Here is a 25,021-nt window from a genome sequence, read left to right as displayed (position 1 = left end):
CTGATCCTTTTGTTCTTTGCATGGCCAATGTCTCCGATGCTCTGCTTTCTCTCCACTCGCCATCCTAATGAAGTTACTTTCCATTAATCACAGAGACAGTGTGTATGGCTGGGGTATTGTGAAGGAGGGGAGGGGCACAGGTGTGCAGGTTGCCTGGCCATGCTACATTATTTTAGAGGCTGGACATGCATGAGAAGCCACGAGAAAGGAAAGTGGGGAGACTTGGGCGGACACATGATCACCAATTCTTACCTGCAGTCTGCAGAGAAAAATCTTCAATCATCTTTCTGGTGGAATTCTCAGCAATGGACAGTTGTATTTCCCATCATTTATCTCAACACTCATAGCATTCATTTATTCATTCGTTCAATTTGTAGCCACCGGTCATCTGGGTGACTGAAAAGGTGGGTTGGCCATGGAAGGTGATGGAGGAGGTGGAAGAGGTCAGATCCTAGAAAGACTTGGAAGGGAAAGACAGCAGGCTATTCCGTGACTTTAACATGGGGTGAGTCACAAGGAGAGGAGTCAAGTCTACGTTATCGAGGTAGGGCTGTTTACTGAGACCCGGACACATGGAGGTTACATGGTTTGGAACCATCTTGTTGACTCCCACCCATAGCAACCTCCTTACGGCTTTTAGGCTTGAGCCCTTCTTGAAGCCAGTGTGGCAACCTTGAAGGTCTCCTTGAAGGTTGCCTTCGTCACTGACCTTCTAATTTACCGAGCTTGATGCCTTTCCTCAGGGACTGGCCTCTCCTGTCTCCCCATCCTTGCTTCTAAAGAGTGTCCTGCTGTAGTGCCTCCCGGACAGCGATCTGTTCTTCTGGCAGTTTATGGTATTTTCAGTATTCTTCGCCAACACCATAATTCAAACGCATCAATCCTTTTCTCGACTTCACTGTTGATTGCCCAGTTTCCACCTTTATATGAGGCCCCTGGCGTGGGTCAGGCACACCGCAGTGCTCAAGGAGACGCCTTTGCTCTGAAGCGCTTTGAGGAGGCCTATGCGGCAGCGTACCCAATACAATGCAACAGTTGATTTCTCGACTGATGCTCCCATGAGTACTGATTGAAATTCAAGTGAAATGAAATCCTCGACAATTTTTATCTTTTCTCTACTTTTCCTGAAATTGTCTATGAGAGTTTTTGTTTTCTTTAGGTAAGTTTGCAATCCCTACTTCAGGCTTCTTCAATAAGTGCTTCAAGTTGTCTTTGAATACTGCAGGGTGTTAAATAAGTCTTCCTCACTTAAAATTCGGAAACATTTAACCTGCCCCATTCTTCTTCATATTTGCTGTATTTGGGGATGATTTGTTCAGCACATAGATTGAATAGGTCTGGTGGAAAGATACAACCCTGACGCAGTTTCCCTCAATTTAAACCCCTCCATTTCCTCTTGTTCTGGTTGAACAATTGTGAGCACAATTAAGGGTTCTGAAGTATTTTGAAATGTTATTTATAGTTTCCTTTGATCTACACATAAAGTCTGGTGCCTTTGCAGAGTCAGTAAAGCTCTGGTGTTCTCTATTTTCAGCCAAGATTCATCTAATAGCAGTACTGATATCCCTCATTCCACACCCTATTCTGAATTCAGGTTGGACTTTGGGCAGTTCCCTGTTAATGTACTTTGCAACTCCTTTTTAATTATCTTCAGAAAAAAATTGCCAAGAAATTTCTAAGACAATTACTTGGCTATCCAACTGGACGAGATTTATGTCCAAGCCCACCTCAAAGAAAGCTGATCCAAAAGAATGTGGAAAGTATCAAACAATATCCTTAAGAGCTTGCTGAAGAGCTCAATCCTAGACACTCATATATCCAGAGGAATTGAAATCAGGAAAGTAAGAGAAAGCTATGCACCAATGTTCATTGAAGCACTTTCCACAATGGCCAAACGAAACAAACCAAATACCCACCAACGAATCAGTGCATAAAATGTGGTGTGTGTATATATAAGGAAATATTGCTCATTTTTAAAGAGAAATTAAATCCTGATGGCTAGCACAAGAGAGATTAATCCCTAAAATAATGTTTCCAAAATATGTTCGTGGCAAAAGAACAAATAGAGTCTTGCCTCATTGATATGGAATAAGCAAATGTAGAGAAAGCAAAGACGATTAATGGTCACCAATGGTGGGAGGGAGAGGGCATTGGTTTCTGTTAACAGTGGTGGGATCATTTGGAAAAAGATATCAATCATGGTTGAAGAACATGAAGAATGTAATGTCACTGAAACATGTTGTCAAGCTGATTCTGACTCAGAGTCCCCCATGTCACTCTGCGGAGTACAACTGTCCCCAGGGTTGCCTGCCTGTATGGTGTCAGGCAAGCTCTTAACCATCTGACCCACCAAAACTCTTTCACTAAGACCTGCATTTAGAAATGATTGAATTGACAAGTATTTTGCCATGTGTATTTTCCTCACAATGAAATTAATGTTTTAAATTTAAAATAAAATTAAAGTTTTTATTTTTGTGTATAATTTCAACACAATAAAAACAAATTTTAAATCATACCATATCTCATACCATATACAACAATTAACTCAAATGGATCAACAATCTAAAAAAACCAAACTCACTGCGATTGAGTCGATTCTGACTCACAGTGGCCCTGTAAGACAGGTAGAACTGCCCCTGTTGGTTTCCTGGACCAAAGCTCTTTTTTTATTTAATAGTTTTATTGGGATATACTTTATATACCATACAATTCAATTGTTCAATAATATTAAGAAGATATGTGCAGCCATCACCACAATCAATTTCAGAACATTTCCTCCTCGTGCTAGTTGTAGTTAGCGCCCCTTTTTTTTCCATCCTTGCCGGTCATGCCCCTATCCAGTTACTATCACTATAGATCTATCTAACCTGGATTTTATACACAGGAAATCATACAAAACAAAACACAATCATACAAAATCATACAAAGGAAACAAGCAAACAAGACAACACCAATGACGAGAGAAAACAGAAAAGCATGAAAGAGAAATCAGAAAATATAAAAAAATTTTTAATGAGTCAAAAGGGAGATCAAACGATAAGCTATAACATGTTAACCTAACTACATCTGCCATCGTCAAGTTTACAATGCCCTCTGTCTGACAACAAGGCTATGCACATCTCTAGACTACAGTCAGAGGGGACTCACTGGAGGCTTCGTCCATGTGGGGACCCTGCAAATGGATCTGGGGCCTCCATTGCCATCCATAGCCTCCTGTAAACCAAGTGTTCACAATTGAAGCTCTGATACCATTCCCTTCTTTGGATTTGGGTTTTATTTTTTACAGTCTTGGATCACACAGGATGGTCCTTCCATGTGAACGTAGTTGATGCTTCAGTTCGATGGCTATTTGCCGTCCGGAACCTGGACGCTGCTCTTTCTGATTGCCTGGTTTCTTCACTGCATTTTGCTATATTACTCATAGCCTATTTTTTTAAAGATCATTTTATTGGGGGCTCTTACAACTCTTGTTACAATCCATACATCAATTGTATCAGACATATTAGTACATGTATGCCATCGTTCTTTTCTAGACATTGAACCCTTGGGATCGACTCCTCTTTTTTTCCCCTCCCTCCCCTCCCCAACTTGTGACACCTTGACAGATTATAGATTGTTATTATTTTCATATCTCACACCGACTGCTGTCTCCCTTCCCCTCTGGTTTCTGCTATTCTTCCCCCTGGATGGGGGTGGGTGGCTATGTACCATTCACTATGATCGATACCCCTTTCCTCTCCCTGCCCCATCCCCACATCCCCCTACCCTTTGAAATGGCTATTCTCATTCCTGTTCCCATGTCACCCACATCTGCAGCGATCTCTTCGAGGTGGTAAGCTTCAAGCAGGGTCATGTCATAAGAACGAATTGTTCTTAGACTGGGGCTAGCATGAAATGTGAGCCCCAAATCCATTCATATATCTATGGTTTTTATATATCTCTGGTTCATTTAGAGATACTATTATCATTTTATAATAGAGAATATTATAAGTCATTCCCCTGGGGCATAAGGTAATTTATTAATAGTGTCATTAATTTAACTAATGGTGTTGAATTTAAAACACTACAGCGAAAAGAAAATTATACAAGTATAGACCTGCTTCAGACTGTAGTACATGCATTGTTAACTTACACAGATTAAACTCTTAGTGACTGGACACTATTTACACAAACAATGGGGGTTGTGAAAGGGCAAAATTTTCAATAAAAGGCATAGCCATGCCTAAGAAGATTAATACATGCCACAAAACAAGCACAAAAGACTTTAAAATAGTCTGTCTATGGTAGTTCCAGACCACCTTTCATTGGAAATCCTCAAAGCACGGTATGAACCCAAATCCAACAATCACTGATTCCAAAATCTTGGAATAGCAGTCATTTGCTTCTTCTCACACTGGGGCTTAAGCCTTAATCTCACACTGGATTTCAGCCTTCAATCCAAGAAAGTACGACAGCTCCATAATTCTGGTATAAGTGAGTTTGTGGAAAAGCCCAGTTCACTTACTGGGATTTCCACATAGTATCCTTCTGGGGTGGCCTATGAAGGATGTTGAACAGCTCAAAAGATCGAATAGAATCTAAAGTGCCAGTAGCCCATAGCACATGGCTTGGGTCACCAAGGGCTAGATAGAAACTAGGCTGAAAGTGTCCATTTAGGACCATAGTAGCAGGCATCCTCACCCGTTGGGGTCTACTTCAATGACAGGTCACTCCTCCTGGTTTATTCACCAACAGTAAGGTAAGTGACTTCTCGGAGACCTATATGCCTTCCTCCCTGCATCTTCATTTGAATTTGTGGTGAGGTTTGTTAGAGGAAGTCAGCCTCTAACAACTGAAGGGCCCATAGGCACAATTGTGCAGTTATAATATATCAAGATTATAGTGAGGTCATAGAATATAGAAGAGAGAATAAAATAAAGGCATCACATTTTATGGTAGCATGCTCACTTCAGCCCCTCTTGGTGGTCCACATGGAGATGGGAGAAGAGAGAAGGGAGAGACAAGGGGGCCTCTTTACTATCTTGGGATATTTATACGTAGCCATAAGACGTGCATATTCAGCAGTTACAGACATCACAAGGTGGGTGGTGAGGAAACCTAATACCTGCATTGGGGGTAGGTATGAGGGGGGCTGGGTCACACAGCGAGAGGAGATAACAACAGGATGGCTGCTTCTGTAGGGAGATAAAGGCAACCATGTGCTCACTTTAAGGCAGTGTAGCTGTTAGGGGAGAATCTGTGGGAATGCTATTTAAAGCAGAATAATGTTCTTGGACTTTCTCTCTAACTCACCAAAGCGGTGGCTTTCCTACAGTAGGATACTGGCCTTCCAGATTCCCTCTGTTATAAGTTAGGGAATACAGTCCTAGTCATATTTCCCTCAGTGACAGTTTCCCACAAAGGTTCCCATATCACTCTGTGGTGACCTCAGCACAATGTTGTATGGTAGCAACTGAATGTCTTCCTCTCTGCCCCCAGCTGAGGTGAAGTCTCCTCTGTCCATGTGGTTTTTAAGATGTGCATATAGTGGGGGTGATGTCAGGCTCACTACCTTGTTGCTTAGGAAACCAGATTAGAAGATTACAAGACCTGAGCGCTGAAGTCTAGCTTCTCCTTGGTATTTACCCTGTCAGTAGTGGGCTCATACAATATTTGTCCTTTCGTGATTGACTGGCTTCTCTCAGCATGATGCTTTCCAGGTCCATTCATATCATAAGGTCTTTCATAGCTCCATCGCTGTTTTCTAGGGATGCATAGTATTCCATTGTGTGTATGTGCCAGGGTTTCTTTGTTCTTCTACTGCTGGACATTTGGCCTGTTTCCAGCTTCTTGCTGTTAGGAACTGTGCTCAAGAAACACGTAAGAGCATACATCTATTCATGCTCTATTATTTCTTTAGGGTATATGCCTAACAAAAGTATTGCTGGATCATAGGGTATTTCCATTGCCAGTTGTTTCAGGTATCGCCATATTGCTTTCCATGTGGGTTGTACATATTTACGAGCCCACCAGCAGTGTATAAATATTCTAATCTCGCCACACTCTCCGCAGCACTTGTTTTTCTCTGTCCTTTTTAATTGGACTGCATCGGGGTGTTTTCTGTATCGTTGTTTTGATTTGCATTTCCCAGACAGCTAGTGATCAAGAGCATTTCCTAGAGTATTTGCTAGTATTTGCTAGCTACAGTATTTGCTGTGTTTGCTAGCCAATTGAATGTCATCCTTTGTGAATTGTCTGTTCACGTCCTTTGCCTACCTTTTAGTTGGATTTTTTTTTCTTATTGAGGTATTGCAGAATTCTGTAGATTTTAGTAGAGTTCCTTGTCTGCTGTGTCATTGCTAAAGATTTTTTTCCCAGTGTGGGCTGTTGTTTGGCTCTTTTGGTGAAGTCTTTTGATGTGCATAGGTGCATAGGTGATGTGCATAGGTCCCAGTCATCTATATTGTCTTCCACAAGGTGTACTTCCTTGATTATATATGGCATAATCCATGTATGCCCTGTAATAGGGTCCTTAAGTTTGTACAAGACTGGAACTCTTTACTGGAGTAGAAAGCCTTGTCTTTCTCCCTAGTAGCAGCTGGTGGTTTCAAACTGTTGACCTTGCACTTAGAAGCCCAATATATAACCACAATGCCATCAGTGCTCCTGAATTATCTAAAAATAAGAACTTAAACCATAAAACTCTTAGGAGTAATCTTTTGAGAGATTTATTTTGCTTTTTGTGTCGGTGTAGTTTTGTTTATGTTTTGCCATTTTGTTGTTGTTGAGAATATTCACAGCAGAACACAACAAGTCCCACAGGTTCTCCCGGACCTGTAGTAACTGTGGTCTTAACGTTGTGCATCCCTCCTCACCCTCCTTTTCTGGGTTGTTCTTCCCCCATTAATATCCTATTAATATACACACACAGTGCCTGCCCTTTACAGTTCCGGTCTCATCTTTTGAATTGCGATTGTCACTTTTTAATGAGCCCTGGTGACATAGTGGGTTACAAGTTGAGTTACTAACTCCAAGGTCAGCAGTTCAAAACCACCAGCCAGTGCAAGAAAAGATAAGGCTTTCAACTCCTGTAAAGACTGATAGCCTTGGAAATCCACAGCCCAGTTCTACTTTGCCTTACAGGGTCGTTCTGAATTGAAATCAAGTTGATGGGGTGAGGTGTTTTTGTTTTGTTTTTTATCACTTTGATTCCATATAAATAGCTCTTTAAAAACCATAATAGTCTAGCAGATTTTTTTTTTTTTACTAGTTAAGACATTTGGTTTTAAGAAGATTTTAGGGTATATTTCTGGTTTAAGGCTTAAAGATTCTCCCAGGGAAAGAGTTTCTGGGGTTCATCTAGCTTCGGGTTCCCAGGAAGTCTGGAGTTTGTGAAAATTTGAAATTCTGTGCTACATTTTTCCTTATTGATTAGGATACGACTAAGACTCTTTGGTCAAAATGTTCATGGGAAAGGAGGCAGTTGGTTCCTGGAGGCAATTAGCCACACATTCCATAACCTTCTCCTAATCCTGACTTTCTTTTCTCTGTTGATCCCAGTAAGTAGAAACCAATTATTAGCCTCTGGAGCTAGGCAGTTCCGTCAATCCATGACTGAATCTCCAAACCAAGAGTAATCAAACCCAGGAGATCTCTGGGTGTGCCTAAGCATCCAGCTGCAGCAGGCACCCGCTTCTTGTTACAAACATATCACACAATTGTGTTTACAGGCATACAACATACTAACTACAAGTTCAATTCGTTGGGCAGCCCAACCTTTAACCAACATGTCTGGAAACCACTAATACATGTTGCTCCCTATACATTAGCTTTTACCTTATCTTTCTATATAAACAAAGGCATACAATATTTGTACTTTTGTGATTGACTTAGTTCACTCAGCATCATGCCTTCTAACTCCATTCATATATCAAGACTTCATTTCTCCTATCACCTGGGCTGGAATCCATTATATGAATATTTATCCATTCATCTGCTGATGGGTATTTAGGCTGTGAATAGTGCTGCAATGCAGCAGTACCCTGAGACGTTGCTAAGTTTCTCTATTAGCTTTAGAAGTTCACTTGTGGACAACTTGGGATACTTGCTAGAAGCCCTGGTATCACAGTGGTTACACACTGGGTTGCTGGCTACAAGGTCAGCAGTTTGAAACCACCAGCTTCTCCGTGGGCAGAGCTTTCCACTCCCATAAAGACTTAGTCTGTGCCCCAATACACTGGGGCGAAACACTAAGGGCATGCAACACAGCAGCAGGGGGGCAAAGCAATGAAGTCCCCCAGGCAATACCAAAAATAGACTACAGGGCCTAGGCGTGGCATCCCATCAGACAGACTGGAAAATACTCCTAATGGTCAACAAACAACTTATAGGTTTTTTGTTGTTGTTTGGAGGAGTTTAGTTTTGTTTTCTTTTGCTATTTTGTTTTGCACCTGTCTTGCTTTTGTGCTTATTATTGTTTCTTCATGTCTATCCAGATAAGTGGGATAAACAATACAGAGGAGAAAACAACAGGACTGAGTACCAGGGAATGCAGGAGAGGGGAAGGTGAGGGAAAGAAAGAGGGGGTAGGGAAAAAAAAAACCCAGGGACAAGGGAACAACAAGTGATCTGAAATCGGTGTTGAGAAGAGCCTTGGATACCTGGTGGAGCTTGATCAAGGGCAAAGCTGAGAGGAATTACTGAAACCCGGATGAAAGGCGAACATGATAGTGGGACAAGAGGAAAGTAAAAGGAAACAGAGAAAAAAAACTAGGAGGCAAAGGGCATTTATAGAGATCTAAATACAGGCATGTACATATGTAAATATATTTATGTACATATATTTTTATGTTACGTATTAAGGTTGGGCCCCTACTCAAGTATTTCCTCAACACAAGAACACTTTGTTCTAATAATCCAGCATTCTGTGATGCTTACCTTCCTAACATGATCGCTAAAGACAAAATGTGTGCATAAGCAAATGCGATAAAGAAAGCTGATGGTGCCTGGTTATCAAAAGACATAGGGTCTGAGGTCTTAAAGGCTTGAAGATAAACAAGCAGCTATCTAGCTCTGAAGCAACAAAACCCACATGGAGGAAGCACACCAGCCTGTGTGATCATGAAGTGTTGATGGGATCCGGCATCAAAGACCCAGAACAAAAAAATCATATGAATGTGAATGAGGGGGAGGGCAGAGTGGAGACCCAAAGCCCATCTGTAGACAGTTGGACATCCCCTCACAGAAGGGTCACAAGGAAGAGACAAGCTAGTCAGGGTACAGTATAGCACCAATGAAACATGTAACTTTCCCCTTGTTCTTTAATGCTCTCTGTCCCCACTGTCATGACCCCAGTTCTACCTTACAAATCTGGCTAGACAAAGCATGTACACTGGTACAGATGAGTTGGTAACACAGAGAATCTAGGACAGGTAAGCCCCTCAGGACCAATAATGAGAGTAGAAAAGGGAAGGTGGTAGGAGAAAGGGGAAACAGATCACAATGATCTACATATAATCCGCTTCCAGGGGGATGGACAACAAATGTGGGTGCGGGGAAACAGAGGTCAGTGTAAGACATAAAAAAATTTTTTTGAGTGACTTAGACAGTAAGTGAAAGAGTGAGTGAGTAAGTGAGTGAGAGAGTTAGAGAGTGAGTGAGAGAGTGAGAGAGAGTGAATGAGTGAGAGAGTCAACATGAAAATTTTAAAAATAAATTATGAAGGGTTCATGAAGGAGGGAGCGTCGAGGAGGGGGAAATGAGCTGATACTAAGGGCTCAAGTGGAAAGAAAATGTTTTGAAAATAACGAAGGCAACATATGTACAAATGTGCTTGACACAATGATGTATGTATGGATTGTGATAAGAGTTGTAGGAGCCCCAATAAAATAATTTAAATAATTTTTAAGTTAGTCTTAGAAACCCACAGGGGTAGTTCTACCCTGTCTTGTGAGTTATGCCCTGTTCTAACCTGATACTATGAGTCGGAATTGGCTCAATGGCAGTGAGTTTCATGAGTTCTGTTATATATGAGTTCTTATCATCACAGAATACACATAAGTGTATTTCTTTCAGAATTCAGGGGAGAGACTCGAGCATATGGCTGCATATGTAGGGAGTTGACACACCACCCCACAGCCCTCACCTACATGTCTGTGGAAAGACCTGTCTGTGTCGAGTGTTGGCTACTTAACGACCTTCAAAATGTCTTTTCACCTTTCTCCTTCCAGTCCTCTTTATATTTCCCAACTCATTTTAAATGTACAAGCTCATGATTTTCAGTATATTTAAGAGTCGTGCAACCAGCATATGAGAATTGGGTTTATTATGCCAACCAGCCAATAGGAACATGTGGGATTAGTCTGGTTGCAGTTTGATGAAAGGCTCTGCAAGACCTGCCCCCTTTCTCTTGCTCTCTGGTGATCGCTGCTTTAGCTAGTTTTCTGCCTCCACCTGTGAGCCACACCACCTGTGGGTCAATCCAATCCATGGATCCTATTGCTAGAGCTTGAGGCTCCTTTGAGACCTGCTTTGCCATGCTGCTGGTGCATGGATCCTGTCACCTTGCATTGCTTGTGTTTGATATCACATCCGGGTCTGCTTCACTAGCTCCCGAGTTACTGACTGGTGGTGACCCACCCTGCTGTTTGCTGCCTGTGGCAGACTCTGCTTGTCTTCCCTGAGGGTGGTCTCTGCTGTCTGCTTCCTTGACCTTGGACCTGGCAGCCCACCAGTTGAAGGACTTCCAGTATATTAACTGTTCCATGGAAATGAGCTGAACTGAACCCTCTGTCCTGCTGTGTAGACTGATTAACTGACACTTTCCTTCTTTCTGTATAAATCTATCTATATACATAATCATAAGTGTCCTGATTTTGTTTCTCTGAAGAACCCTGCCTAACACACAACACCACAATCTAGTCCTAGAACACTTCCATCACTCTAAGTGGCTTTTCTGAGTCCCTGCTGTCAGATCTGTATATAGAGATAGCAGCAGTCTAATGCAGGCCACCAATAAAAATTATACTACCAAAAACACTTTATAAATTCAATGTAATTCTGATCCAAATCCTAGCACAATTCATCAAAGAAATGGAAAAACGAATCACTGACTTTATATGGAAAGGAAAAACAAAGCACTATTAAAAATGAAAATAAAGTAGGTCTTTTACTCCCAGATTTGAAAACATATAGTCACAGTAATCAAAACAGCTTGGTACGGGTACAAGTACCAAAGACCAATGGATTAGAATTGAGAACCCAGACCTACAACCCACCTGTAAAAAAATGAAACAGGACCCATATCTCACACCATGTATAAAACAAACTCAAGATGGATTAAAGACCCAAATATAAAGACCAGCAATACAAAAATAGAGACAAACTTAAGTGCCCTGATACACGGCAAACACAACGAAAAATACCAACACCCTTGAAGACAAACTAGAGGACTGGGACTTTTAAATGTCAACAACAAAATTGTTCATATTATATTTATTCTCACTGCAAGGGAGTTGATTGTGATGTACCCTAACGGGCAGAGGAGAACTACTACTGTGGGCTTCCGTGTCTGTAAATCTTTATAGGAGTCGAAAGCCTCCTCTCTCTCTCCAGCCAAACTTTGGCTGTTTTTCAATGGCTGCCCTTTCTGTTCGCAGTCCCACTCAGAACCCACGACAGCCCCAAACCACACCAGCCTCCCTGCCACCACAACGACAACAACTATAAGGCAGGGAGAACGTCCCCTGTGAGTGTCTGAGAGGGAAACCCTGATGGGAGGAGAAAGCCTTCAGAGTCACCGGTGGTTTTGAACTGCTGGCCTTGCGGGTCGCTTGCCCATCTTGCAGCCACTCCGCCAGTACACTACCAGCGCCCCTTAATTATGTATTACACAATGCTAACTTGGCTGTCGAACGGCTCCAAGCTTGTACTTTTCCACTACTCCAACAGTAAAGTTCGAAAAAAGAATATGCTTGATGTTCACAATTTTGAAGCCACGGGCGAGGTATTGTACTCAAAGTGCACAACAGAAACGCACCGTAAGGAACAGCATCCAGACTAACACAAGCACGTGTGCAGTGTGCGCGGGAGCAGCACTTCCACCGCCGCGTCGCCCTCAGTGCCTCGCTCTGGGTCTGTACACACCGGTCAGGTCGCGTTTCCAGTTGGCTGTCGGGCAGCCCCTCCCCGCCGTCCACTGCGGGAGTCCGGTGAAGACGACGCCAGGGGTCGATCGCGGCATCTGCCCTCTCCCTGGCTGCCTGGCTGAGGCAGGAGGCGCTGCTCCGGGCTGGATTTGTGATGCCTGGACGCTGCGGGCGCCTGCGCAGTGCCGAGAGCCGCGCTCGCGCCGGAGGTCGGGGAGCGCCGAGTGGCGGGGCGTGCCGAGGCGCTGGGACTCGGGCGGCGGTGCCATGGCGGACGAAGGGCTCGAGGCCCTCAGGAAGCAGAGGCTGGCCGAACTGCAGGCGCAGGCGAAGCACGGGGTGAGCGCGCCCGCCCGCCCGCCCGCCCGGCCTTTGCGGGGCGCCGCCCTCTCCCGAGGCGCAGGGCGGGGCCCGGGCGGAGGCTCGCGGCGCCCTCGGTCCGGATTGTGCCGCTGCCGCGGGGCGGCGGCGTGGCCGACTCCGAGGCGGGCCTCCGACTCCTCTCCCCGCCCAGGGGCTCGGGTGGCCGGGAGGCGGATGCTGCCCACGTGCGGCCCCGGGCCTGTCCCCCCGAGGGCCTGCCCCGGGCCCAGGCCCGTTTGCCCAGCTCGGCCTCGCCGAGACGAGCCCTGCGAAGGCCTTGCGGTCCGAAACCGACTGCTCAGGGGCCCCGGGGCTTGCGTGCCCTTGACGTTGAGGTCTTGCCGTCTCCGACTACTGCCCCGACGATGGCCAAGCCAGATTGTTTTGTAGAATTCCGTTGTACTGACCCAAGGAGTCAGCTGATCTTCCTGTGCGGGTCCGCTGTGTGCCAGCCAGGTGCCGAGAGGACCGCAGGGAACCGAGGGACATCGAGTTGACAGTTCCGGGAAGGAGCCGGTCACCCCAAAAGATGCTCGTGTAGGGACTGTGCTGTAGACGGAACGGAGGCCAGCGTGAGGGGCGGGAGGGGAAAGGCCGCGGCGCCTGCCGTGCGGAGCCACTTTCCCTCTCCTTGAGCTTAACCCCGACCACCCGTGATTTCATGGTGCAGGGATCACGCACCCCACCCCCACCCCCGCACGGTGGTTTGCGTTCCAAGATACTCTACTCCATTGTGACTCCACAGCTCCTCATAACTGGAACTTTGCTACTGTTATGAATCCGCGTAAATATCTGATATGCAGGATGTATTTTCATTGTCCCAAATTGAACATCATTAAAGCGTAATGATGAATCACAAAAACGATGGAATTAAATATTGTGAAATATTTATTTCTAATGACAAATAAATGAAATTTTGCCTTGAAACATGGTGTAGCAATGGGTAGCAGTCTTCATTCCCAGTATGTGGGCATATCTGCATGTGAGCGCACCCCCTGGAGACGGTAGAGGAGCCGAGTCTGGGTTCCTAAGACCGTCGGAAATCTGTGTTTTCCACAGGTTGAGGACCACTGCTTTAGAGGCTGATCAAAACACTGCCGTAAAGGGAAATTCCGATACCTGGCTTTTCATTATTTGATAAACGCCTTACCAGGGCAGGAATCTGTTATGCATCAGAAATAAAAGAAGAATCATTCTTTACCTTCCCTTTCTCTGAGAAAATACTTTGTTAAAAGGTTTTTGTTTTGGTCTTTTCTTTCAGGAGCCTGGCGATGCAGCACAACAGGAAGCAAAACACAGGTGTGGCCTGGCGCTGGGAACACAGCCTTTTTCTAGTCCTGATTTTAACACCGAGCAGCCAGTTGGTACAGTGGTGACTGGGGCAGCCCTTGCTAAAGGGTCGCTATGAGTCAGCATGGACTCAGATGTCGGGGAGTTTGGTGGTTTTGTTTTTGGTCTTTAACACACGTGTGCATGTTAACGTTTTCTGGCACAGTAACTCAAACTCGCCGGCATGGGGTCAGTTATGACTCGTCGACCCTCTCAGAGTAGACCTGCCCATATGGGTTTCTGAGGCTGTAACTCTGAACCGGAGTAGAAAGCTTCATCTTTCCCCCATAGAACAGCTGACCTTGTGATTAGCAGCCCACAGTATAACCCACTATTGCCACCAAAGTGCCTTTGCACTACATACTGATTTTTTTTAAAAAATTAACAGCATCTTCACTATTATTTGTTACTAAGTTTGAGTGGAGCCCCACAGCACTTATTCCATTGTTGTGCAAGCTCTTGTTTATTTCTCTACTAAACAATAAACCTTAAAAATGAACATAATAGTACAAGTTACCACTATTACGAGGACCATGTGAGCACAGTGAGCACCTTTAGTTAAGTGACCAGTAAATACTGTTCACTATTTTATTCCAGCACAGGTAAAGCACCTCACACATGGCAGGTTGGTTGAATGGTATCTGATTGCTCCATCTCACCACCTTTTTAACTCATTTCATTCATTCTGAGAATATTTATTGAGCACCTCTGGGTCAGGCGTGATAGCGAATCTTTAGAAATTAGCAAGGGCAAGAAAGTCCCTGCTCGCTGAAATGCATCTCAAAATTACACTCATCCTAGAATCTTCCAGAGGGTATTTCTCTCTGCTTCTGTCATCACCCGGGGGACATACTTAACTGGAGACCTTAAAATGAAGTTCTCTGCTTGAGATCTCATGTAGTTGGATACTAGTTGGTTGGATTGCTGACGGCCCAGCCAGCAAGTTAAACCCACCAGCCGCTCCACTGGCGAAAGATGAGGCTGTCTGCGCCCATAAAGACTAATAGCCTTGGAGACTGCATGCAGGCTCTGTGGTTTGGAATTAGCTCAGTCGCAGTGGGTTTTCTGTTTGCTTTGTGTTTCCACCCGAGAAGTGTGAACGACAGACCTGCATGATTGAAGCTTACGGCTAGAATTCTAAGGAACTTTCTCCTTTCTCGTCCTCGAGTGAGCCAAGGTGAATGCTTGCATACTTAACTTGCTGGCAGATGAATGTCTTGTTGACTTTGTAATGAGGATGTTGCTCTTGGGTATCCCAACTTTGAATGGTTATGTCTCCTGTTACACACCTCATTTGGAGTGCTATTTTTTTTTTTTTAGAAATTATACAATTATGGTATGGTTCATAGTCACATCTTAGATTCTGTGAAGTATAGTAATTGTTCATGGCTTGAGTGACAAAGTGGAAGTACTTGGTAGAAATAAAAATGGTGTATGGGATTGGCATCAAGGGCTCCGCAGATAAGTGTGGTTAATGGGGACGCCCAGCTTCAATTCCTGCTTAACTGCAAAGCAACTTTCGGTCAATTGTGTTAATGGGTTCCTTGGGAGACTTTATTTTTCAGGGAAGAGACAGAAAGCCCCTGTCATAGGAAACTGAAGTAAGCCCCCTTTTCTTAGGTAGGCGGAAGAAGCAAAGATAGTTGGTGTTGTTAAGTGCCATCAAATCAGTTCCAACCCATAACAACCATCTGCATAACTGAATGACACCGAGTCCTTTGTTACAGCCATGTGTCCATCCAGCTCATTGAGGGCCTTCCTCTCATTTGCTCTGCCCTCCACTTTAGCCAGCATGATGTACTTCTCCAGGCACTGATCTCTCCTGACAACATATCCAAAGTATGTAAGATGAAATCTTGCCGTCCTTGGTTCTAAGGAGCACGATGGCTGTACTTCTAACCAGATTGTTTTTGGGGGGTGCTGGGAGGAAATTATAACTGTCTAGTGGTCCTTGTTTGTTTTGCTAAAAGGACAAGGATACAGTTACAATTTCCTCACCTGCCCACCCACCCAAATTTTTTTGTATGCACACACACTATTCCTGGAAGAAGTACAGCCAAAATGCTCCATGGAAGTGAAGGTGGAAAACTAATGGGAAGGGGACAGGAGTGGCCTTGGGAGCCCCACCCCCACTCCTTGGGTCCAGAACCCCAAGAGATGGTCTTGGGAAGGGGTAGGGCAGTATACAGTGGGTGGTGGGGCACAATGATTGAGTGACTACCCTGCCTCCCCAAATCTAGACCTGGGCTGAGGCGCAGACAAGGCCGGATCAGCTTAGCCAAAGGGGTGGTGAAGGAAGAGCGCAAGAGAATGATGAGGTTGTCAGTGATACCTGTGTCTGCAAAAGTGGAGACAAAAGGAAAGGATAAATCTTCAGAGAAAAAAAGTACAAGGAAAAGGGGAACAAAGGGAAAACAGGCTGAAGCAACTAACCAAGAAACTAAAGATTTACCGTCCCAAAATGGAGAAATGAAAAGCGAGAAGTCCACCCTGTGATGAAGGAGGAGGAAGAAAAAGCCGCCTGGTTAATGTGCACCATGTCTTTTCAGTGGGCCGTGTTATCTCCCTTCTGGTACAATCCAGAGAAATAGTTTCTGTAAATGCAAGTTTTTTAGTAGCTCTAGAAACATTTGTAAGGAAGAAGAAATCCCATCCCCCCCTTTTTTATAAGTGTAAGTGCTTTTCCTTAACATGTGAAATCATTTACTGGTTGTTTATTTTATGGTACAACCAGAAAATAGTGGGATGTTGAATTGTGGGAACATAACTGTTTTGGGATGGATAGGTAGTTTTATATACCTAATACAAAACACACTTAATAGTAGCTTGGAGTCACTGTCATGCATTGTATTACTTGAACATTTAAAATTTGTTTCCATGTTTGTTCTTAATAGAATTGTGTTTGGAAACCATTTCTTCTCAGAACTGTGTGCATTCTGTAACACCTTTGATTGTGGTAGTCCAGTTTTCCCAATAACTTTGTTATGTGCTGTGAAGGGTTGAACATTTGAAAGTGTAGTGTATGTGACATTAAATTGTGACAGTGGGACACATCGCTTCTCGGCCTTCTGGCTTAGGTCAAGTGTAGTGAATTAGTGGGACTTAAGATATAACATTTGAAGATAATGGTACTTGATAATCTCTTTTATAAAAAATTGCCTCCAAATTTAAAACTGGGAAGTCACTGGAATTTAGAAACATATTTTATCTACATGCCATGTTAGGATTTTTGTATGTGCATTAAAATGGTGTACAAGTTGTTCATAATGTCTCTGTACTGATCTCAAAACAACCAATAATATGCCAGTTACAAAAACAAAAAAGAGTAGTAGTGAGGATGGTCCATCTTTTGCCAAACATCCTTTGGACATGTTATCAGGAGACATCAGTGTCTGGAAAAAGTACAGCATGCTTGGTAGTGGGCATTGAAAAAGAGGAGTCCTATGGATAAGGTGGATTGACACAGTGGCTGCCAACAGAACACTGAGGATGTCACAGGACCAGGCGGTGCTTTGTTTTCTTGTCCATAGGATTGCTATGGGTCGGGACTGACTTGATAGCACCTAACAACATACGTGCTAGTAGATGCTTCATAAAACTGAGAACTGGATCTAGCTCTGCCATGTCTCCTAACATGGCCCTCCCAGATCTCAGCTTCGTCATCTCTAAGGGCATTACACTGATTAATCTCTTGGTCCTCTTCATTCCTGCTAGCCCACCACAAATTTCTAACACACACACTAGGGTACTTAATGGTGGTAGTAGTAGTTAAACTGAGACTTCACCCTAAAATTAGGAAAATTCAAAGTTTTTCCATTAAAAATACCAGTCAATAAATTGTGTGTGTGTGTGTATATATATATATATATATATATCTACTAAGTGTCCCATTCATACATGTACAGTTTTACACGCATGTCTGCGGTCAGTGGATGGTTGCAGGCCTGCTCTCCAGTCAGACACTTGTTTTAGGAGTCCTTCGAAAGGTCCAGTCAAAAGTGGCTTCCTTGGAATCCGCTTGGCCAGTTTAGTTCAAGGCAGCAGTCAGCTCAACTTTTTTTTTAGCCTCAAAAGAATTTCTTCAAAGACATCGGGTGCCATGGAAGCTTATTAGAACAACGTTTTAGGGAAAATTGAAAGCTCATTGTTGAGGGGAAAAGGGTCAGGAAGGTAACACTGAAAGTTTTCCCATCATGACAATGTACTGCTGTCTTCAAGGGGAGCAAAGGCTGTCCTACGAAATCCTACCAGGAAACCACACCCCGCCAACCCCACAACCTTGATCTTGCTGCTTCAGGCTGCTTTTCCTCAAACTCAATAGTGAAAAGGAACACAACTTTGAGTCCATCAGGGACACCGAAACTGGGTAGATCGAGTGCAGCGTTCTCTGGGGAGTGCTGGGGAGAAACAGCCTTCACAAGTGCATCGACCACGCTGGGGGGGTGGCAGCAGGTGTACTGAGGTCAAAATGTATTATGATTTGATCTCCCTTTTGATCCATTGTCAAGCTGTTTGAGTGAAGGAAATACTTGTGGACTGAGCCCCCGGTGAATCCCCTCTGACCATGGACCAAGGCTGTGAATCGTCTTGCTGTTAGGCAGAGGACATTGGAAAGTGGATTTTTGCAGATGCAGTTAGGTTAAAATGTAGCACCCTATCATTTGATCTCCCATATGATCCATTTACATTTGTTCTAGTGTTCAATATTTCCTATTGTTTGTATTCTATTTTACTTCATTATTGCTGCTTGTTTTCTTAATGTTTCTGTGTATGAGATCCAGGAGGTACAGAGACAATAACTGGCTCAATGGCTCCTGGGGATGGGAAGGCAGGGGAGGTGGGAAGATAACGATGAGGATAGGAATGAAGCAAACGTTCCCAAACTGACTGGTGAAGACTGTGCAACTCTTCTTATGATTCAACTCTTTAATTGTGTGATATGTGAATTATATGCCAATAAAATTGTTGGTGATAAAAAAGCCTAGTGATCTGGTCACAACCTTAAAAACCGTGGAGCACAGCGCAACTGTAAATGCAAGGGCCTCCACAACCTTCAGGGAACACTACCATGACCTTTTCATTCCCTTCTGTCCATGAACTTCTGAATCTGCCATCTCCATGGGTTGCCATAGACTTAGCAATAACTGTTTTTTGTAAATTTATTTATAAGTCGATTTTTTTAAGTACATAGACCTAATTGGAGGGCATGTCAAAAAAAAACAGCTTCACATTTTGGTAGTTTTCCTATGATTTTAGAGAAGTACGCTTTGACTAACCTCATACACAGCTGGTTTTGATGACAAGGATATTTAATCTATAGTTGTTGCCTCTGCACAGCACTGCCTGTGAAGTGCAGATTTACATCATAAGACACTTCCTGAATTCAGTAGGAATGCTGACTGCTTGATTCTAACAGTGCTTGTCCTGTGTTTTTGTTGTAGGGAAGCAGAGATGAGAAACAGTATCTTGGCCCAAGTTCTGGATCAGTCAGCCCGGGCCAGATGTAAGCATCTTCACTTTCCTCTACTTCTATGGCAGATCCGATTGGCTGTAGTTAGTTGAGAGAGAGAGAGAGAGAGAGAGAGAGAGAGAGAGAGAGAGTGTGTGTGTGTGTGTGTGTGTGTGTGTGTGTGTGTGTGTGTGTGTGTGTGTGTGAGAGAGAGAGTGTGTAGTGTGACATTCATCAACCTAAGGACATGTACTTAAGTCATCACAAGTACCAGCTCAGTTGTTGTACTGCAGTTCAGTCAGTCAGCTGTTGATATGCGAGATGAGGGTTTGTGGTCTGAGAGAGAGGAGAGAGAGAGAGAGAGAGAGAGAGAGAGAGTGTGTGTGAGAGAGAGAGAGAGAGAGAGAGAGAGAGTGTGTAGTGTGACATTCATCAACCTAAGGACATGTACTTAAGTCATCACAAGTACCAGCTCAGTTGTACTGCAGTTCAGTCAGTCAGCTGTTGATGTGCGAGATGAGGGTTTGTGGTCTATTCTGTATTTTAGCATGGTTAGAACTTTTCATAATGAAAACAGGAAAAATGGGCTGTGGAGAACAAGCTAATACTTTCTGTATAATTTGAAGTGGTTTGAATTTAGAAGAGGCAGCTTTACATAAAGTACCACCATTGTTTATCTTTGGCAAAAAGGTTTTGTACTTGGGAGTGTTTGTTCAGCTTAGGCTTGGCTTGGTAGATATGTTGGTGGTGTCAGATGAATATGTATAAAAATAAATAAGGGGCTTTCCAATGGGCAAACACATTTTTAAAAGGCAGGATTTCATCCTGGCCTGACCACTACATGTTTATGTGGCCCTGACTAACACTGGTGGGACTAAAACTCCGTTTTTAAGGGAGGTGACAACACTGTCTCCTTGCCTGCCTCGATGGTCACAGGACTTAAAAAGTAACGGATGTGCCCTGCTTAGGCACTTAATTTTACAATGTAAGAAAAGTGCATTTCCTCGTGACGCCTGGTGTGTGTGCTCTTGTTTCAGTAAGTAATTTGGCCCTTGTAAAGCCCGAGAAGAGTAAAACGGTAGAGAATTACCTCATACAGATGGCGAGATATGGCCAGCTCAGTGGGAAGGTAAGTTTGAACTGCTTTCAAGCCGCTCCGGCTCCTGTTACTTAGTTTTTATTATAACAAGTCTCCTGCAGGTCAGTTTCCTCTTCATCTACTTACAGACTGTATTCCGGGGAGGTTAATGGGCACAGGCAAAGTGGATGGGGAGTAATGAGGCAGCCCAATGTGAAGGAGGTAGCCAGTCTCTCCAAAAAGTCTACGTGGAAATGTTCACCTGGAAGCCTGCTTTACTTTCACCCGAGATACATTTAAGTATTTGAAACAGTGGCCCCCACCTGCATGGAGACCCCCTTTGCTGCCGCTGCAGTCTACAGGGGTCAGCCCTGCCACGGCGAACCACTTAGAGAAAGTGCTGCCGGGCCAGTGGTCTGAGGAAGAGCGTGCCTCGGTCCGTGAGGTAGCACTTCGATTCCGCAGGCAGCAGAGCGCTTTCCACGGCATCCCTCACACAGAATACAGTGCTCAGTGGAGGTCAGGGTGACTTCTCTAATAGTGACAGGCGAGTGTTTTTCAAGGCGTGTTCCCTGTGAATGTCTCTGAGGGAGTTAGGTCCTGGGTACATTTCTCCCCAACTCCTCGGGTGAGGAATAGCAGACCAAGTTTCATTCAGAACTTTGCAAATCAGCCACTATTGACAGTGGCTTCAGCCTCCTCCCTGCATCTCTGCCCACACATCCCGCCAGACGGTAAATGAGTAAAGCTGCTGAAGAGGTCGAGTCTTCGTTTCCTAAGTACCATTTTCCTTTTGGTTACCCAGGTCTCAGAACAAGGCTTAATAGAAATTCTTGAAAAAGTCAGCCAACAAACAGAGAAGAAAACAACAGTTAAAGTAAGTTTTCAAAGCCGCACATGGTTTATAATAAAATATATTTCTTACATGTAAGTGGTGGGCACATGCCTGCCTGGAGATTTTCATTTTATAACAATGGGCGTTCAGGGAGAAAGACTGAGTGTATTGTGGGGAGAGAGTAGACATAGAAAATATATGTAAGGCTGTTCTGTGTGCGCCTGCCTGCCAAACACACGTATACTCAAAACTCAACCCAAACATAAAAAATATTTGTAAGGCTTTTCTGTGTACTCCGACTGCTAACACACACACACACACACACACACACACACACACACACACACAACGTGGTGATTTAATCCCCACAACGTGCTGGAGCAGGCTCTCTCACAATCCCCCTGATGTTCAAACCTGTGGTGACAGCAGTTTGTCTCCCCGCCCAGTTCAACAGAAGAAAAGTAATGGACTCTGATGAGGATGACGATTACTGAACGGACGTGGCCAGCCTGAGCGGGACGGAGCCCTCCGAGGACGGATGGCACTTGGCAGAAGTTCTGATCTGATTACATGTTTCCTTTGTTTATAGTCTCTATGCCTTTAAAAAAATAAACTTGTTATCTAAAACACTTGGGCCAGTGCTGTTTGTGTGCCATAATCGAGTGACTGGGCGATTGCATTTTGAGTGGTCTCCTTTCCTGCCAAAAGTATTTCAACACATCGTAAATCCGTCCCCATGAAGATTCCACTTGGGAAACGCCACGGGCAGGTCTCCGTTGCCCTAACAATGGGTCACTCTAGGGTCGGAGCGGCATGAGTGGGTGCCAGTTAGCTGAAGGGTGGGAGTTGGAATCTACCCAGAGGGACCTGAGAATAGATTTGGTGATTTCTTGAAACACCAGCCATTCAAAACCCTGTAGTGGAGCACAGTTGTGCTTGAAAGCATTTGGTTTGGTTTCACAGCGTGGACATGATGTGTCTGCAACGTGACACCTGTGGTTAAGTCGGGGAAAGGCCGTAGCAGGAACAAGCTGCCAGGGCACTGGTGAGTAAAAATAATGTGCTGCAGCAGCCAACTGTGTCGTAAAGACCCAAATCCATGGGTTAAGCTAAATAAACGTTTGCGTTTGGGTACATTTAATACTTCCAAGACATGTCTGAAAGCAAAGAAGTGGTTTTTCTTCGAGAATTTGGAATGATACCATTTAATGTAGGATAGTAACCTCTACCTAACCGCTTCATAGTCGCCCGATTCATAGCAGTAGCAAAATGACGGGAAGTAGCTACGAAAATAATATTATGGTTGGGGGGTCACCACAACATGAGGACCTGTATGGAAGGGTCACGGCATTAGGAATGTGGAGAACCACTGCTCTACACAAGGAGGTGGCTTTGTTTAAAAGCGAGGCAAACAGATGGGCAGAGAAGCTACCTGAACTGTGAAGCTGTGTTATATACATTTCATTCTTCCTTTGAGAGGAATTGCAACATTGGTGTGGGTTCCTACAAGGATTGTCGGCCCTGGGCAGCGCAAGTAAGAAGTACATGACACGATGCAAGGTCAGCAGCCTGCACCCACCGAGAAGCCCCTAGGAAGAGAGGCCATCTGCTTCCAAAAAGTCACAGCTGTTCCACTAGTTCTGTGGGCCTGACCTGCTGTGACTAACCATGGTACTTGGTTTCAATCACAGCTACCTGGAGAATAAAAGGCCCGCCCATCCATCCATCCATCCACCTACTTATCCAGCCATCCACCCACATCCATCCAACGGGGAAGTCCGTTTCCATACACAAAATGGGAACGATCGAGCAGCCAAGGAATGCTTGTCTCTAGCAAAATATCAACCGAAAAAGTGGACCAGGACACAGTCAAGAATCCTACGGTTTACTGTTTCTTTCCCATCATTTGGCACATATCCAAGGCACATTAGAAAATTAGAAATCATAAATTACTTTGTAGAAAAATAATCAGGCCCTCCCTTCTATACACACACAAGCTACTTCCAGGAACACGTATACACCCCCCATCCCTGTTAACGGAGTTCCCAGATGTAGTCGCGCCAAACCCATGTTTGCTGTTCTTCACCAACTGATAACCTAAAAAAATAATTTTTATCATTTCTATAAATTTATAAAAAGGAATTAATGGCAATCAAGTCTAACTTAAAAGTAACTTGACCCTGGCTTGTGCTCTAAGTTTGGAACTTGAATAAAAAGACTAAGGGAAGATGTGCCCAGTCTGCTCGTGAATCCAGTGGCCATCCTTCAGGTGTGGCATGAAGGTGGGGAGGCCCCTCATGGGACAGGTGTCTCTACCAACACTGCCACAGGTGTGCACTGCAGTGACCTGACAGCTCACCTTGGTTGGGAGGAAACAAACTTGGCTTTTCTATGTACACAATGCAGGACGGCTCGAATCGGTCCTCTTAGCGAGAATGAAGGTCGGTGCGGCAGTTAGGCAGCTTCAGGCTCGAGTGCTGCTTTGCAAAGGGACATTGTCCTGGGAGGGGCTTTCTTGACTGCGGTGTGGCTTCTCTGCTGGCCTGCCTCCTGCATAGCAGGCGGCCTCCGAAGCGTCTGTCCAGCTTGTCTAGGCGAGGGTGCTCGTGCAGCTCGTGGTCTGCTCATGCATGTGTGGCACAAAGGGTTAGCACCTTTCCGCAGAAGCCGAGGACCTGGTGATGCAACCGGGTGCTGGCCCAAGAACCCTAACACTTAAACAGGAACATCAGGCCTGAGTCACTGCTGGGGCCACTGTCCTTTCCTTTCTAAGTGTGCAGACCAGCTCTGAAGAGGGAGGAGAGACGTGGTTCCACGGTTGCATTCAGCCGCTGACCTGGGGAAAAGCTGTCGGAACTTGCTGCTGCAGACCGACTCCAGGAAGCCAGTTATTTGAAGTACGCCGAGCTGAGTTCTGATTGGCGTCAGGCCTGGGAGACACTGGCTTCCTGGGGAGTGGTGAGGTCGCCAGCAGCCTCTGGGTCCTTGGATCCCACTGCCTCATTGACTGTGTGTCTATGCAGCATCCGCCGGTTCCCTGGGGCAGCCTGTTCCGGCGTGGACCTCGAGGACTGGTCACCACACCCCATTCCAGCCGTTGGAGGTCGGCTTGGCTCTGGCCAGGGAGTCTGTTTCAGTGTGGCTCTTTGCCTCCCTGCCTATAGAAAAGGTGTAATTCAGTCCACGCCATCCTTTCCACCCCCACCCCAGCACAGTGAGTGCTGCCACGGAGCATGCAATAAGGGCCATTACTTCCGTTCTAGCATCCCTGGGGAGCTAGCATGACCTGGGACTCTGCAATTGCTCTACAGCATCTCACCCTTAAACTCAAGCCTCCAAGAAGCCCAGACTCTTGTTGCCCCTGTGTTACAAGATCAGCAACCTGCCCCAACAGCAAGGCAGATTTCAGAGTCTGCAGCTGGGGAAGAAGACTAAATAGCAAAACCAAAATGAGTCAGGTCTACACAGCAAATGTCTCTCAGATAAAAAGGATGAGCTTCAGGATCTTTGGTCAAACAAACCACCCCCAAGAGCCCCAAACCCAATCCGCGGTTAGGAGTTGGTTATGACTCACAGCGACCCTGTGTAGGCCTCTGGGCTGCCCGTCTTCACAGGAGCAGCCCAGTGCTCGCCAGTAAGCTACAGACTGGTGAGCTTAACTAGCGAGAGCCGTGTGTCCGTGCAGCGTGGCATTACCTCCGGGGCCACAGCTCAGAGCCATGCTGAAGTGCCAGAAGGGGGGCCACCCAGGGGCTGTCCACAGAAGTGATTTTATTCTGTGTCTGGAGGGGATTTTCACCCAACCACACACTAAAAGTGAGACTCTGTTACCCCGCGATCAC

The 25,021-nt window shown here is 44.9% G+C and overlaps 2 protein-coding genes across 3 annotated transcripts in view; one reads left to right on the top strand and one right to left on the bottom strand.

The window, feature by feature from the left end:
- The first annotated feature begins 12,309 nt into the window (after positions 1 to 12,309).
- On the top strand, positions 12,310 to 21,806 carry PDCD5 (programmed cell death 5). Its single transcript, XM_075537337.1, has 6 exons — positions 12,310 to 12,464; positions 13,750 to 13,787; positions 19,259 to 19,320; positions 20,304 to 20,395; positions 21,150 to 21,221; positions 21,626 to 21,806. Exons 1-6 carry the CDS (start codon positions 12,393 to 12,395, stop codon positions 21,671 to 21,673), a joined length of 384 nt encoding a protein of 127 aa, XP_075393452.1. The 5' UTR covers positions 12,310 to 12,392; the 3' UTR covers positions 21,674 to 21,806.
- The window catches only part of ANKRD27 (ankyrin repeat domain 27), a 64,344-nt gene continuing 61,066 nt past the window's right edge, over positions 21,744 to 25,021 (bottom strand). For both annotated transcript variants that reach the window (XM_075537335.1, XM_075537336.1), the window contains one exon: positions 21,744 to 24,337. In XM_075537335.1, the coding sequence (XP_075393450.1) occupies positions 24,104 to 24,337 (234 nt within the window). In that variant the 3' untranslated portion in view covers positions 21,744 to 24,103. The remainder of the gene's footprint in view (positions 24,338 to 25,021) is intronic.

This window comes from Tenrec ecaudatus, chromosome 18 (genome assembly GCF_050624435.1).
Source record: "Tenrec ecaudatus isolate mTenEca1 chromosome 18, mTenEca1.hap1, whole genome shotgun sequence".
In the NCBI taxonomy this organism is placed as follows: domain Eukaryota; kingdom Metazoa; phylum Chordata; class Mammalia; order Afrosoricida; family Tenrecidae; genus Tenrec; species Tenrec ecaudatus.
This window is presented reverse-complemented; position numbering and strand designations above follow the sequence as displayed.